Below are 16,845 nucleotides of genomic sequence, written 5' to 3' on the forward strand. Positions count from 1 at the left end.
GGGATTTAAAAAGAACCCACTGAGTTACTGTGTCTTTGGAAATGTTTATAGGAACCAATGATGCCTATGGACCAGTCACCCATGCCTTCAGATCATGTACAGACAGGTAAGAATGACACTAGCAGGACCATTGTTCATCAACAAGTATCTTTAAATACTTCTTTAGGTGACTCTTTAACTTAAGTTTAAAACCATTTATGTTCTTCCCAAATAAAAGTTAGTTAACACTATTTTGCAGTGGTACTATCAGTTACAATACTTAATATATACCTTTGGCATTTTAAGAAGACAGCTACATAAACTATAACAAATGATTCTTTCCTCTAATTCAGATAAATTTCTTCTGAGACTTTTTAAAAATTCAGCAAACCTCATTTTTTCAATAATGAAAACACAGATTTTGTGGGCCATGTTAGCTGTTTGGGTGATCTGTTTTGATTAAAAGTTTTATTATCAGAAATAGAAATTATGTAAGAGATACAGAGATGCAATATAGAAAATTTAAAAAAGATCATGTGAGTTCAAACATCAAATAAACACAAAACCTTAAATATGTATCTGCTCAATTTGGAAAGTGATTAACTGAGTGGAGCATTGTGATCTTGGATGAATCAAGAAAGGGAAAGTGAGGGAGTTTTCCTAGAAGGACAGAATGTAGTCTCTTGTTCATGCAAGAAGCCGGTTATATGAAACATGGGCTTTTTTGTGTGTGCCCCAGGTAGCTTTAAGGAATAGAAACCTAGAGTTCAGTCTTTTCAATTCTATACTTGACCTATGTGGTATGGTAGTTAGGAACGTTTTGAGTATGAAGGAAGTGAGGAGTAAAACCCAAAAGTTCCCTCTCTCTATGCCTTAGTCATACTAAAATAATTGAATAAGATTTATAGAGTTACCCTTATAGAAGGAATTGATTAATTGGTGAAGAGGTGAAATATTTTTAAAATACCAAAAATATCTGTTAAAATCAGTACTAGGCTGCTAATTGGTTCTTGCTCCTCATTCTCATTTAAGATTAGGTTTTAACTCATAAATACATGCAGTTTATTACTAGTAGGACAGGTACTCAATTTTAAGTAAAACTTATTCCAAAATGATAACTTAATCAAATCAGGAGAACATTTTAAGTCAAACTCCATTAACGGGTATTATGTTTCTCTCTCTCTCTCTTTTTTTTTTTTTTTTTTCATGTTTGGGATTGGATTTTCAGTAATTCCATATAATCCTTCAAGTCATGAGAGTTTGGACCAAGTTGGTGAAGAAAAGGAGGTAAGATAATTAGCTTTATTGTACATTACGTCATCAGCTTTTTTATTTTTTCCTCATCAGCTTTTTAATAAGACTTGAGAGTTTAAAAATATGGCAGTTGCTTAGATTTTTTAGCTTTTACAACAATAGGCTTTTAATTAAAATATATAATTAAAATGATAATTTTTGAAATAAGCTCATAGTATAAAAGATTTATCATGCCTCACACTTTCCACACCCACTTTGACTTCTGAGAGACAACTCTTTTTAATAATTTCTGTTTGTGCCTATAATGTTTATAACTCTGTTTTTCAATTTTCCAGCTTTATATATTTCAGGCCATAAAGATTTAATTCACAATACCTCCCCCTTTTCGCTTCTCTTTCCAAGTTTGAAAGATGCATTATGTTTTACTCTTGGATACCTTTAGGAAAACCCCAACTTTTTATTATGGAAAATTTCAAAAATAATTAAAAGTAAGCAGTAGTATAACAAAGCCCCTGTTTCTATTACCCAGATAAAACAGTTATCAGTATAGGCTAGTGTTGTTTTGTCTACCCGCTGCCTGCATTCCTGTATTATCTGGAAGCACATCTGTTGATTACAACTTAATCTCCTATCTTAGTTTTTTTGTTCTATTTAAGTCAGTACCTTGACTTTCCTTTACCCATCCTTCTCTTCTAACTTTCCTCTTTTACGTACATATTTATTTTTACATTGCCAAGGTTGTTAACATTTATAATCTTTCTTGCATCTGTAACTACATCTTCCATATTTTGTTCATAAGTTGAGTGAATCATTCAAAAGAAGAAATTCCTGATAATGAGAAATGAATTCTCTATTCTTCTAACATCACGAATTGCTAATACTTCTTTCTTTTCAATTCTTGATGCTCCTTTATGGCTTTTTGTTCCTTTTTTGGAGTTTCTCATTGCCTTTATTATTATTATTTATTGGTTTGGTTGTTTACCAAAGGCTCATTGCTTGTATCATCAAGATTTTTAATATATTTTAAAATTGAAGAATAACATACAGTGAAGTACACAAATCACAAGCATATAGCTAGGTGAATTTTCAGAGTGGATACTGTGTAATGACCACCCAGATCAGGAAATAGGATCTACTAATATCTCAGAGGCCCATCTTGTGCCATCTCCCAATCACTAACACCCTCTTCTCCCTGTAAGTAATCATTGTCTAACACCAGAGGTTAGTTTTGTTTTTTCCCCCAAACTTCATATGAGTGGATTCATTTAGTATGTATTTTTTTTGTTTCTGGCTTCTTTTGCTCAATATTGTGTTTGTGAGATTCAGTCATGTCTCATGAAGTAGTATTTCATTTATTTTCACTGTCGTTTCAATTTATCTAGTCTGTTGATTTTTTTCCCCCTGATTCGGATTTTTATGATATGTTGTTATGAACATTTATAAACATTTCTGTTAGGTATATAATTAGTGGGAATTCCTGAGTCATGTGTAACTGAACTTTAGTAGATAATTACCAAACAGTTTTCCAAAGTACTTGTATTAGTTTATACTTTCACCAATAATGTGTAAGTTTGGCTCCACAAATCTTTGTCAGCACTTTGTATAGTCTTTTAATTTTAGTGAATCTTTTGAATGTGTAGTGGTATCTCATAATTTTTTAATGCTCATTTCCTTGCTACTCAACTTTTCATGTATTTATTGGCCATTTGAGTATCATCTTTAGTTAGGTGTCTGTTTTTTTTAAACGAGGGGGTCTGGCTTTGTTGTGTTGATTTATGGAAGTTCTTTGTATTTCTCAACATTATTAGCCTTTTATTAGTTACATATTGCAAATATATAACTCCCATTCTATGTATTTTCACTGTTAATGGTTTCTTTTGATGAATAGAAGTTCTGATTTTTAATGTAGTGAAATACATTTATCTTTTCCTTTTGGGTATACATGAAATACATGTATCTTTTCCTTTTCCTTTGTGCTTTTGGGCCTTAAGAAACCTCTGTCTTTCCCAAGCCTATTGAAGATATTGAAAAGGCTGTACCTTCCCTCATTACTCTGAAAAGCTATCTCTTCATCAATTAATATGCTCATTACATGATCTCACTCTGGATTCTCTTTTGTTATTTTATTATTATCGGATATCATGCTTCATGATTATTATAGTTTTATAATAATAAGTCTTTGTAGTAAAATTAATTCTTTGCTCTTCTGGGGATTATCTTGGCTACTCTTTCTGGCTTTTTAAATTTCATGTAAATTTTAGAATCAGCTTGCTGGTTTCCACAAAATCAAGAGATAAACCAAACCTACTGGTACATTTCAGAAAAAGACATCTTTACAATATGAAATCTTCAAACCACGAGCATGATATAATCCTTCATTTATTTAGGATTTCTTTAAATTATGTCAGTGTATTTTTCAGAGTCCTTGAACTATAGGTATTTGATGTAAATGGTATTATTTTAAAATATGATCGTCTATTTAATACTCTTATATAGAATAAGGTTTTTCCTAAATTACTTTGTATCCTGACACTTTGCTAAATTTGCCTATTAATTCTGATAGCTTATCCACAAATCCTTTTAGATTTTCTGTATGATCATCTTATCTATGAATAAGTGTCATTCCTTCATTTTCAAATCTTAAAGATTTATAGTTTCCTTATTGAATTAGAAAAGACCTCTACAGATGACCAAAATGACGTTGAAAAAAAGTAGTGATCAAAAAAAAAAGTAGTGATCAGATATCATTGTCTTGTTTTACATCTCAGTGGGAAATCTAATATTGATGTTTGCTACAGCTTTTCATTTTATAGAGGGAGTTTACTTCTAGTTTGCTAAGATTTTTGTCTTTATCATGACAAGATAATTGAATTTTATCAGAAACATTTTGTGACATTTGTGGAGTTGGAGTTGGTCATATGTAAACTTTATTAATTTTCAAATGATAAGCCTATTTTTCATTTCTGGAATAAACTCCATGTGTCATGATATATGATTTTTTTATATAGTTGTGGATCTCTTTTTATATAGTTGTGTATTCTCTTTTTCTTCATCAGTCTTCCTGGGGGGTTATTAATTTATTAATCTTTTTGGAGAATTAGCTCTTCTCTATTGAATCCTTATTTGCTCTTTTAATGCATTGATTTCTCCTCTATCTCCTTAGGCTTTTTTGTCATCCACTGTAAAATAAATCTTAATCTCTATTGTGATTTCTTCTTTGATCAGAGCATTATTTTAAAGTATACTTCTTTTTACATATTTGGGAAAATTTTTAACTTCTAACTTAATTCCACTACAAATTAGAAAATGCGTTGTGTGTGATCTCTGCCCTTTGAATTTTTTTTTTTGAAACTTGCCTGAAGGCCAAGCACATAGGCATTAGTGTATGTTCCATATGTATTTTCAAATACAGTATGTTTTATGGTTGTTGGGTGTGGCGTTCTGTACAGGTCAGTTAGGTCAAGATTATTAATGATGTTATTCCATCTCTGTTACCTCACTGGCTGTTTGTTCTTTGCCTACCACAAAGTTACATTGTGGATATATCTGTTCCTTTTTTGTTTTGTTAGCTTTTGCCTTATATATTTTGAGGCCATGTTATTAAGTACATACAAATTTAGAATCATAATATCTGTAATTGGATTAACCCCTTTTCATCATGAAATACCCCTTTCTGTTTATAGGTAATGCTTTTTGCCCTAAAGTCATTATGTTAGGTAATTGCTATGTCACAAATAACCTCAAAATGTAGTGACTTTAAACAGGATTTATAATGTCATAGTTTCCATGGGTCAGGAATCCAAGCATGACTTATCTGTGTCCTTTGCCTCAGAATCCCATACAGGCTACAGTCAAGGTGCTGGCAAGGACCGCTGTTCCCTCAAAGCTTGACTGGGAAAGAAGCTGCTTATATACTTCCCTAATTGTTGGCAGGATTCTATTTCTTACCACATGGACCTCACTGTATGGCAACTCATAACAAAGTAACTTGATTTATTTCATCAGAGCTAAGCAGTAAGATCCAGAGAGCGTGAAGGCTAGCAAAATAGAACTCAGTCTTTTGTAACCTAATTTCAGAAGTGACATCCTATCACTTTTGCCATATTTCTTTAATTAGAAGCAAGTCGCTACATTTAGCCCATACTCAAGGGGAAGGGATAACACAAAGGCATGAATACTAGATGGTGGGGAGTACTGGGAGACATCTTAGAGTCAGCCTACCATAGTAGGCTACAACTACTTTGTCTTATTGGTTTAGCTACAGCAGTCTTGGTTATATATATTACATGTTAGCTACAGCGGTCTTGGTTAGTGATTACATGTTATATATATACATGTTTAAATTGTTTTAATCTTTCTGTACCCATATACTCTAGGTATGCCTTGTTAACATCATATTGTTGAGCTTCCCCCCCTCTTTAGTTTGACAGTCCTTAGCTATAGTATTTAATGTATTTTACTATTTGTGTATATTTTACATTTAATGTATTTATATTTAAATGAATTACTGATTTGTTTTTAAATCCTCCATTTATGGGGCACTTGAGTGGTGCAGTTGGTTGAGCGTCCAACTGTTGGTTTTGGCTCAGGTCGTGATCTCAAAAGATTGTGAGATGGAGCCCTGCATCGGGCTCTTCAGCTCAGCATGGAGCCAGTTTCGGATTCTCTCTCCCTCTCCTTTCCCCCTCCCACTCCTGCTCTCTCTCTCTCAAATAAATCTTTTAAAAACATTCTCCATTTTACTATGTTTTCTATGTCCCCACTCTTTGCTACTTATTTTTGCCTTCTTTTGGGTTATTTATTATTACCTTTTCATCTCTTTTAGCTTGTTTGACATTCTTTCCTACTCAATTACTGGATGTTCTAGAGATTGTATCTTACATCTTTAGCTTACTTAAATTCAATGCAAATTATTAATGATACTTTTACCACTTCCCTGGATATGCAAGGACCATAGGAATGCTTTAAATTTACTCACTCTCCCTCCTTGTCTTTGGTGTTACTTCTTTCGTATTCAAATTTTTTCTTACATATTTTAAAATTCTATGTATGCTTTGTTTATATGTACTAGTGCTTTTTTTAAAAAAATTATTTATTAGCATGAGTGGGTAAGGGAGCAGAGAAAAAAGGAGAAGCAGACTCTTGGCTGAACAGGGATACCAACTCAGGGTCCAATCCCATATCCCCGGGATCATGACCTGAGCTGAAGGCAGATGTCTAACCAACTGAGCCACTCAGGTGCCCCGTACTAGTGTTTTTAAACAGTCATTATTTAGGTTTATCCACACTATATTTTTGCTCTGCATTCCTTCTTGTATGTCTGTCCTTTTTTTTTTTTTTTTTTTTTTTTTTAATTTTTATTTATTTATGATAGTCACAGAGAGAGAGAGAGGCAGAGACACAGGCAGAGGGAGAAGCAGGCTCCATGCACCGGGAGCCTGATGTGGGATTCGATCCCGGGTCTCCAGGATCGCGCCCTGGGCCAAAGGCAGGCGCCAAACCGCTGCGCCACCAGAGCTGCCCTGAAAAATGTTTTTATTGCACTTTCATTTTGAAGGCTATTTTTATAGATCAGCAGGGTTATTTTTTAGACCCTTTGAGGGTGACATTCCACTGATTTCTCACTGCTGCCTTGTTACTGATTTTGTGAAGGTATTGTGCTTTTGTTCCATGTAATTCTCTTTTATAGTTTCCAAACACATTTGAAGTCTGTATATTGCCTTATCTTCTTACCATTCTATGCTTTCTTAATCTGCTCTAATCCAATTTCTTTTACTCCTCTTTATTTATCCTTGTTACCACATCAGATTATTATTTCTAGATTTTTGTAAGTGACCCTTTTCTTGAAACATCATTCTCCTTCAGTTTCCTTAATACTTTTGTGCTTACAGTTTTTCTCAAAATCTGTTCTTTGGTGTCTTGATACTCTTCACTTGAAAAAATTCATATTTAATTCTTATGAGTACATCTGTTGATTGTATGCAGGGGATTTTGCAGATATGTTAAAAAAAGATTATCTTCGGGGTACCTGGGTACCTCTCATGAATAAATATAATCTTAAAAACAAAACAAAACAAAACTATCTTCAGTCTTCTCTATAAATCACCAGAAGCCTAAGTTTCTAGTTGTAAGTGAATTATAAGGGTGATTTTGTCATTCCAAAGGAGCCTTGACATTGTGTAGAAAAGAATGTTTTCTATTAGTTAAGCTGCCTCATGCTTATTTTCTGTCTATAGCTTCTAAAAATGTTTCTGAGCGTGTCCTCCCATTAGTTCAGATTTCATGTATCAAACTTCCAGTAGACTCTTTATTCCTGATATCCCATTGTAGCTTATGTCTTCAGTATGAAAAACCAAGTCTATTATCTCACCAGATCTGTCGATCTTATTTGGTGTGCATACTTTGTTATTTTGTCAGTATACCTTCAGTCTCCCAGTCATCAAAGTTAGTGTCATTTTTTAAATTCATGTATCTTCATTGCCTCCATACCCCAAATTTATCAGATCTTACGATACCCTTTAACACTTCTCAGATTTCAACTTCCTATCACTATCCCTCTGACCTCAATTCATGAATCTATCCTACCTCTTGAGTAATTTGATTTTATTGTTTGGAATGAGTTAAGAAAAGAATAATGAAGAACTTAGAAGATATTTTAAAATCACATTAGGTATAACCAGGTGTTAGAAATATAATGGATTATGCAAAATTCCTCCAGGTATAACTTTGATATAATTGTTCTCGACAGGCAATGAATACCAGGGAAAGTGGCAAAGCTTCATCCAGTTTAGGTCTTCAGGATTTTGATTTGCTTCGGGTAATAGGCAGAGGAAGTTATGCCAAAGTTCTGTTGGTGCGATTAAAAAAAACAGATCGTATTTATGCAATGAAAGTTGTGAAAAAAGAGCTGGTCAATGATGATGAGGTAAGCCCAATAATGTTTTATGATTTCTGAACCGTTAAATTGGCTTGAGTATACTATTTCAGAGGAAACCTCAATGTTTGTGTCTTGTAATTTCAGTCTACTTTTCTAAATATATGCTTCAAACAGATTACATAAGATATATTTCATGTAATATGATGATTACTAGATTTTTAAAAAATAAAAAACCATATTATTAAGGGAAAGTACGTGAGCTTCGTAAAAGTTTTCTAGACCGTTTCATAATACTGAAAGATTTATTGGTGGTATTTTTCTCTTTGTACATAAGCTCTTGTTCATGATTATCAATGCTTTTGATATCTAGCCTATTACTAATTGTGTTTATGGTAATTGAAGTACTAAGAACAAATTAACCACAGTTTGATAATTCAGTTTGACATTGATTTCTTTCATATTTTGAAATAGGATATTGATTGGGTCCAGACAGAGAAACATGTTTTCGAGCAGGCATCCAATCATCCTTTTCTTGTTGGGCTGCATTCTTGCTTTCAGACAGAAAGCAGGTAAGATTGAAAGATAATGGGATGATTACTGGGCTTTACACATTTTGGTATATCACACAATGAGAACTGCTTTCTACTATAAGCCGGAAGTGGAAGACATGGAGATGGACACAACAGTACTATGCTTAAAATTTCCTACTACTCATGCCCCAGTCAGTGATATTTTAACATTGGATCATCATTAAGAAATTACTGGCTTTATTAGGCAAAAACAAAACAAAACAAAACTAGGTCATACATATCTCTAAGAGTCTAGTTTTAGTACTTAGTTTCCTAGAGTTTAACTAGAGGGGGAAATCCTAACCTCTTTATCTTAAGTTAACAGTTGCAAATGACTTATCCTGTAAATGCTAAAATTGGGGTAAGAATGAGGCTCTGAATTCTAGTGGTACTACTTTCAAATAGAAGAAACTGTTTACACAATTATGCTGATTTATTTTCTTGTATCTTCTGTGATTAACAGCTTTCTCCTTCAGCTACCCTTTGTTTCCACCAAATTCCTGGAATATTTGTTAAGGTTAAATCTATAGAATGTCTTCTACAACTGGTCTCTGTAGTGTTCAGTATATGTGCTGTCAAAGCGAGCACTCTGTCATGTTTAAAATGCCAAGTTACACTGCCTAATTTTGGATCTTGGTTTCATGTGCTCTCTCCTGTGTTTATTTTTTTAAGCCTGCTGACATGTCAAGTTCCTGGATTTAAGTCCTGCTGATTTTTTTTTTTTTTTTAGTTACAAAATACTTTTTTTTCCTTTAAAGTTTTTATTCAAATTCCAGTTAGTTAACATAAAGTGTAATATTAGTTTCAGGTGTACAATATGGTGTATCAACCCTTCCACACAACACCTGCTGCTCCTCACAAGTGCTGTCCTTAATCCCCATCACCTATTTCACATCCCCCCCACCCACTTCCCTTCTAGTAACCATCAGTTTGTTAAGAGTGTTTCTTGGTTTGCCACCCCCCATGTTCATTTGTTTTGTTTCTTATCTCTCCTGTGTTTTAGATTGTTCTTTGTCATAGAGTATGTAAATGGAGGAGATCTAATGTTTCATATGCAGCGACAAAGAAAACTTCCTGAAGAACATGCCAGGTAAATGTGTACTGTTTGTGTTGGATTTTTGCTGGAGGTGAGGCTGGTGTGGGGGTGCAGAGAGGAGGCCGAGGGAAATTGACAATGCTGTGGGACTTTTTATGTGTCAGTGGTTGAAAAGAGTAGATAAATCACTTATTTCGATGCTATTTTTTTTTTTTTAAGTCATGTAGGAGCTAAGCCAAAAGCTAGTTTACATTATAATGTATAACATGTAACATATATATAAATATAGGCAGTTGAAAAGTATAAACAGTGTTAAAGGGAGAACCCAATTATTTACAAATATTTTGTCTATTCAGCATCCATAATTGAAATAATTGATGACTTTACAAACATTTATCTAAGGCTTACAGTGATCTCTAACAGTTTTTCAATACTATTTGTAAAAGCTTGAGAGTAATAAAGCAATTCTTCTTAAACTATTATGTAATTCTGACTATTCTTGTGATGATACTTTTTGAATTGTTCTACCTTTGGCTTTTTTTTTTTTTTTTTTTAACTCTGATCTCATACCTGTTGATATTTAAGAGAAATATATCATTAAATATTATGTCTTTAATTTGATGTTATTATGTAAGATTGTAAATTGCTTATATGTTGGAGGAATTAGGTGGGGAAGGATCATCTTGGATAAGTTCAATTCATACTCATAATTAGCAATAATTCTTACCCTTTTGTGTTCCACAAAAGTAATGCCAAAATGAAGCATATGAGTTTGTATATGCATGTAATAAAGGTTAAAATTTTTATTTTTATAGATACTTATTTAATGGAGATCTTGCTGGTACATTGATTATTTCTTGTCAAAAGAGATAGTATCCTTCAATTTTATCAGAAGGTAGAAATAGTACTAATCCAATCTCAGGCCACATTGTGATTTTGTTTCTTGTTTTTTTAGTTTCCTGTATGTTCATTTCCTGTATTTAGTCTTTAGTAAATGATCACCCTTCATGGCAGAGCCACAAATGATATTTCTAATTGTGACCATAGCCTGTATTTGTTCTCGTTTGTTCAGTTGGACCTGGTGGAAAGTAGTTTTTATGGTATTCAAGTGTCAGTTCTGGTTTTATTTCATCTTTGCTTTTCTGGGAACCAAAGTACAAAATAAAGACTCAAGTTCTTTATTCATAGAATTAAGTAGCTGAGAAGGTATGTGTTATATGCACCTCCATACATGATCTTGATAACATTCATCAAAGTAGCAATGAACCAACTTGGGTGTTTCATTTTCATCATTCAGGTCAAAAGTTCTGGTTATCACCAATGAGTTAGTGACAGTTCTAAAAAGCTTTTTAATATCAAATAGTATGATTGTATAATAATTTTAATTCCCTCCCTAAAATTTTGGTATGGATTTTATAGTTTGAGTAGAACTTTTAGTATTTTCTCTATTCTAGTGATTCTTAGCATTTGGGGAGATCATTTGTCTCTTAGAGAAGTGCTGAAAGCTATGGAAACCCTTATAGAAGATATACATGTACACATGTATGCACAACTGTGCCTCTGGTTGTAGCAGTATGGACTGCCTGAAGTCTATCCAAGGACTTAGATTAAGAACTTCTATAGAGGGGATCCCTGGGTGGTGCAGCGGTTTGGCACCTGCCTTTGGCCCAGGGCGCGATCCTGGAGACCTGGGATCGAATCCCACGTCAGGCTCCCGGTGCATGGAGCCTGCTTCTCCCTCTGCCTGTGTCTCTGCCTCTCTCTCTCTCTCTCTCTCTCTGTGTGACTATCATAAATAAAATAAAAAAAAAAAAAAGAACTTCTATAGAGACTTGCAAATAAATAATTTTATGAAAAGTATGAGTTTAATGTAAACTAGAACTTTTATGATTGTGTTTTGGGCTCAGATACTTTAAAGTGGTACTTCAATTTGTGTTTTGGTGTTGTTTCTAAAAACACTGGGAGATAAAAAATCTTTTGACATGATTTTGGTGTTATCATTTGCAGATGGGGGTTGAACTTCTAGAAATTTATCACAATTTAAAGATTTGAATCAAATGAATTATTTTTCATTTTTAGATTTTACTCTGCAGAAATCAGCCTAGCATTAAATTATCTTCATGAACGAGGGATAATTTATAGAGATTTGAAATTGGACAATGTATTGTTGGACTCAGAAGGACACATTAAGCTCACTGACTACGGCATGTGTAAGGTGAGGGAAATTTCTAGTTAATCAGAAGCTCTTAGCAGCTCATAAAATTGTTTTGGTAAAATAACAGTATTATTAAAGGTGAAGTGATTGCTGCTTTGTTTGGGATACTTTTTGGAATTTTAGCACAAAGACAGATGTATGTATTTTCTAACCATTTATAAAATTCCATATTTTCTGTGAGTGTTATATGTACTATAATAAGAGTTTATTTCTTTTTATGTCTGTAACTTTTTATCTTGAATGTTGTGATACTATTGAAGAAAATTTGGAAATGAAAATTGTTTGCAATCCCATGACTTCAGCGTAACTACTTGCATGTCACCTACCAGTTTTTGCCATTTAATTGTAATTCTTGATAATGCATTCAAGATTTTCCTAGGAAATCTATCATTTTTTATATGTAAAGTTTAAACATTTGACATAAAGTACAGTAGAACAAAATGAGAATTTCTGTTAACTCTCAGGACATGTCTTTTATTTTTTAGTACTTTATTCTTTTTCTAACAGTGTTTCATTTAAGGGTCCAGTGTTTTTCCACGAAATGTGTAGGGAGCTGCTCTCCTTGTTACAAATAGCTGAGACAGGGGCACCTGGGTGGCTCAGCTGGTTAAGCATCTGTCTTCAGAACAGGTCATCATCCCAGGGTCCTGGGATTGAACCCTGCGTTGGCCTCTCTGCTCAGCTGGGAGTTGGCTTCTTCCTCTCCCACCCCACCCCCCTGCTTGTGTGCCCTCTTTCTCTCTCTCAAATAAATAAAGAAGATCTTTTAAAAAAAAGTGAGATATAATTATCCTCATACAATTATATGGCAAGGGGGGGGGGACAATTATATGGCAACAAGCATGTAAATGTGTGAGTTACACTCCCATTCACCTGAGGGAAGTGCCTCCAGAGCTTGGAGATTATTTAAATGCTAACATAAGTAAGACATTCTAAGTATTGAAGATTTAACCTTATTATCTGTTCAACATTAGAAAAGAAAATCTTTACCTAAGGTATTTTTGCTTTTAGGTACATAACTTTTAGGTACATAACTCAGACATTCATCTTATTTTATTTTATTTTATTATTTTATTTTTAAAAAATATTTTATTTATTTATTCATGAGAGACACAGAGAGACAGAGAGAGAGGCAGAGACACAGGCAGAGGGAGAAACAGGCCCCATGCAGAGAGCCTGACGTGGGACTCAATCCTGGGTCTCTAGGATCAGGCCCTGGGCTGAAGGCAGTGTTAAACTGCTGAGCCACCCGGGCTGCCCTCATCTTTTTTTATATTAAATTTCTGTTTCCTTACAGTTTTCTAATATGCAAATCTTTATTCATAAACAGAGATTCAATAGGCAAATCCCTACGTACCCATCACTGAAATTCGTAATACCTTTTTTATCCGTAATTTTTTTTTAAAGATTTTGTTGATTGAGAGGGCGAGCAAGCACCAGAGGAGAGAGGGGGAGAGGGGCAGACAGAGAAGAAGAAGCAGACTTCCTGCTGAGTAGGTAGCCCAACACAGCCTGACCCCGGGACTCTGGGATCATGACATGAGCTGAAGGCAGACACTTTATCGACTGAGTCACCCAGGCACCCCTGTCACTTTTTTCCCAGTGGATTTTTTTCTTATTTCAGAAGAAAAATGACAATAACATAAAAGTCTATAATTTGTCAAAAGAAAAGCTGAATAACAATAGCAAAAAAAAAAAAAAACCCATGAAGAATACTAACCTTGTTACAAAGTGTACGCATTTTAATAATAAGACTTCATTTTTGCATGCCAAATACTATTTTTTAAAATTATAATAGTCTGATTATCAGGTTTAAAGAAATGAGTATTCTTTTGTATCATTGATGAATATATGCAGTGTTACAATCTTTTGGAAAGCAGTTGGTTGTATCAGGATTCTTCAAGATGTACAGCCACACTCTTATCTAATACTTCTGCCTCTGGGATGTTTTGAGTAAATATTTTGGTCTGTGAGGAAGGCTTTATGACCAAAATTTTTTTTTGTAGTTTGTGATAAATATTATAAATAATCTAAATGGCCATTGTTAGGGAGAATGATTAGGGAAATTATGGTATGACCACAGAACATAGGATTATGAAGTCATTAAGAAGATGTTTACCAAGAGTTCATAACAAAGTACAATGTTTATAATATAACATTAAATAAAGTTCTAAAATATAACATTGTTCAATTATATATGTGTTGCTCTATTTTATAGCATCACATAATGGGCATGCATTACTTAAACAGTGAAACTCGCAAAACTGAATTGTCTTTCTCTTGGTTGCTTGATTGTATATTTAATATTATTTAGCTTATTTTTAGATGTTAATTTCTTATTTAATTGCCTTGTGGCCAGAAAATGGTTTGAATGATACAGGTTCTTTGAAAATATATTCAGAGTTCCTTTGTGACTTAGTATTTGATCAGTATCCTACATGTACTTAAAAAAGAATATGTAATCTCTTGTTTTCACGCAAGGAGTCTCTCTCCTTCACACTCTTCTTTTCTTCCTCCTCTTCTCACATGTACATAGATTATACATATTCTGTAAGTATATATATTATATATATATTTAGCTCTAGCTTTTTCCACTTACTAATTTTTTTGATCTGTATATCATTTTCTGATATAGATGTGTTAAAATCACCTGTCATGATTGGGGATTGTATTACCAGTTCAGGGTGCTATATTAATACAGTATAGACTAGGTGGTTTAAATAATAAACATTTATTTCTCATGGTTCTGGAGGCTGGGAAGTCCAAGATCAAGGTACTAGAAGAACCAGGGTCTGGTGAAGGGCACTCTTCATGGTTTGCAGATGTGTCTTTTTGTTGTATCCTCACATGGCAGAAGGAGAAAGAGAGAACTCTCTTTTTCTTATAAAGACACTGATCCCATCAGGATTACCTCCCAAAGGGGTAGCCCCGGTAGCTCAGCAGTTTAGCACCGCCTTTGGCCCAGGGCGTGATCCTGGAGACCTGGGATCGAGTCCCACGTCGAGCTCCCTGCATGGAGCCTGCTTCTCCCTCTGCCCGTGTCTCTGCCTCTCTCTCTCTGTGTCTATCATGAATAAATATATAAAATCTTTAAAAAAAAAAAAAAAAAAAAAAAGGATTACCTCCCAAAGGCCCCCATCTCCCAGTGCTATCATATTAGGTCTTCAGCATATGCACTTTGGGGGCATAAAAATGTTCATTCCAATTTTCTAATTTGTCTATTTTTACTCTTTGTATTTTGAGACTGTGTTGTTCGGCACATACAAGTTTGTTATAACTTTTTGGTGATTGTTCCATTGTTATTGTGTAGTTTCTCTGTTTATACACATCAGGATGTTTTGTCTTAATTTTTTCCACCCAATATCTATTGAAATACAAAATCAAAAAATTTGTGTTTTAGGAAAACAACCAGAAGGAAACATCATAATGCTGGAGTGCTTGTGTTAGGAGATGGGATACACAGTGCTTTTCTTCATAAAATATGATTCCTTTTACTCATACAATTTAAATTTTTGTATTACATTTTTACTTGAATATAAATTATATCAAGAGTAATTTTTGTCTTAATTGAACTCTACCAACATCTAATAAGGACAGATTTTCTATAAGCTATTTAGTGGTTACTTGTGATTTTAATATGGACAACCGTGCTAGTGATATTTTATTTAAGCTGAATATATTACCTGTAAATGCTGAGCTTATATAATAGGTGAAATAAAAGAGATGAATTTAGAAGATAATTTTCTATCTTACTACATCTTTTTTTCTTTTCTTTTTTATAAAAGGAAGGGTTACGGCCAGGAGATACAACCAGCACTTTCTGTGGAACTCCCAATTACATTGCTCCTGAAATTTTAAGAGGAGAAGATTATGGTAATGAATAAATATTTTTAGCTATGTGCATGCTAGATGGGTGGTTAAAAATGTGGTATTGATTGCATTATAGTACACTATAGTATTTAAATGTTAATCTTATACACTTTATCCCCTTAAAATCTGCATGAAAGCTTATGTAAACTATGAAATCGGAGACAATAGGGGCCTTAGCAGTATTTAGGAGTACAGATACGGATAATATTTTTTATTAATGGCAATACTAAAAGTATAAGGCGCTATTATAAGCAGTTTACACATATTAATTAGGCCTCTCAATAATCCTAGGAAGTAAGCACTAATTCCCATTTTACAGGAAGTTTAAATAACTTGCCTGAGGTCATACAGCTAGAAAGTGGCAGAGTAGGGATTTACATTTTAGCCATGTAACTCCAGAGTCCTGACTGATTGTCCACATTTCCTGGGATGTTTCCTTCAGGAATCTGAAAAATGAGGGAAAGATTGACTGCTTGTCAGGAACCAGAGGATATATTTATCTTAAGAATACATTTGACTTTTTGGGTCTGGCCCTCTGATTTCAGCAGATGTATAGGAGGATGGGTACTTCCAACAGCTGTTCATAATCTGATTCCAAGGTCCTTCAAAGATCTTTAATCGGCTAGCAAAAGATCAGATTTCAGACCTAGGAAAGTTGTCCTCAAATACAATTTAATTATATCCTCAAAAACAACATATTAAATATAGGTCAGGAATCTGAAATTACAGGCATATTTGGGAAAAGAAACATGTTTAATTTCCAGTATTTCATTTATTTTTAAAGATTTTATTTATTTTAGGGAGAGAGAAAGCAGGAGCCTGTGCAGATAGAGGGAGGTGCAGAAGGGGAGGGAGAAGAAGAGGGAAAGAATCCCAAGCCGACTGCACTGACCGTGAACCAATGCAGGGCTCAAACTCATGACCCCTGAGATCACAACCTGAGCTGGAGCTAAGAGCTGAGTGCTTAACTGACTAAACCACCCAGGCACCCCTCCAATATTTTATTTTTAAAGTTATCTTTTGGGTACCTCCCCATTGTTAAGTA

General features: G+C 33.9%; 1 protein-coding gene across 3 annotated transcripts in view; it reads left to right on the plus strand.

Annotated features, from left to right (window-relative positions):
• PRKCI (protein kinase C iota) overlaps nt 1-16,845 on the plus strand; it is a 72,673-nt gene that overhangs the window by 45,803 nt on the left and 10,025 nt on the right. For all 3 annotated transcript variants that reach the window (XM_077880307.1, XM_077880306.1, XM_077880308.1), the window contains 7 exons: nt 52-106; nt 1,208-1,266; nt 7,982-8,158; nt 8,582-8,679; nt 9,683-9,769; nt 11,795-11,930; nt 15,716-15,803. In XM_077880307.1, the coding sequence (XP_077736433.1) occupies nt 52-106; nt 1,208-1,266; nt 7,982-8,158; nt 8,582-8,679; nt 9,683-9,769; nt 11,795-11,930; nt 15,716-15,803 (700 nt within the window). The remainder of the gene's footprint in view (nt 1-51; nt 107-1,207; nt 1,267-7,981; nt 8,159-8,581; nt 8,680-9,682; nt 9,770-11,794; nt 11,931-15,715; nt 15,804-16,845) is intronic.

This window comes from Canis aureus, chromosome 31 (genome assembly GCF_053574225.1).
Source record: "Canis aureus isolate CA01 chromosome 31, VMU_Caureus_v.1.0, whole genome shotgun sequence".
Classification (NCBI taxonomy): domain Eukaryota; kingdom Metazoa; phylum Chordata; class Mammalia; order Carnivora; family Canidae; genus Canis; species Canis aureus.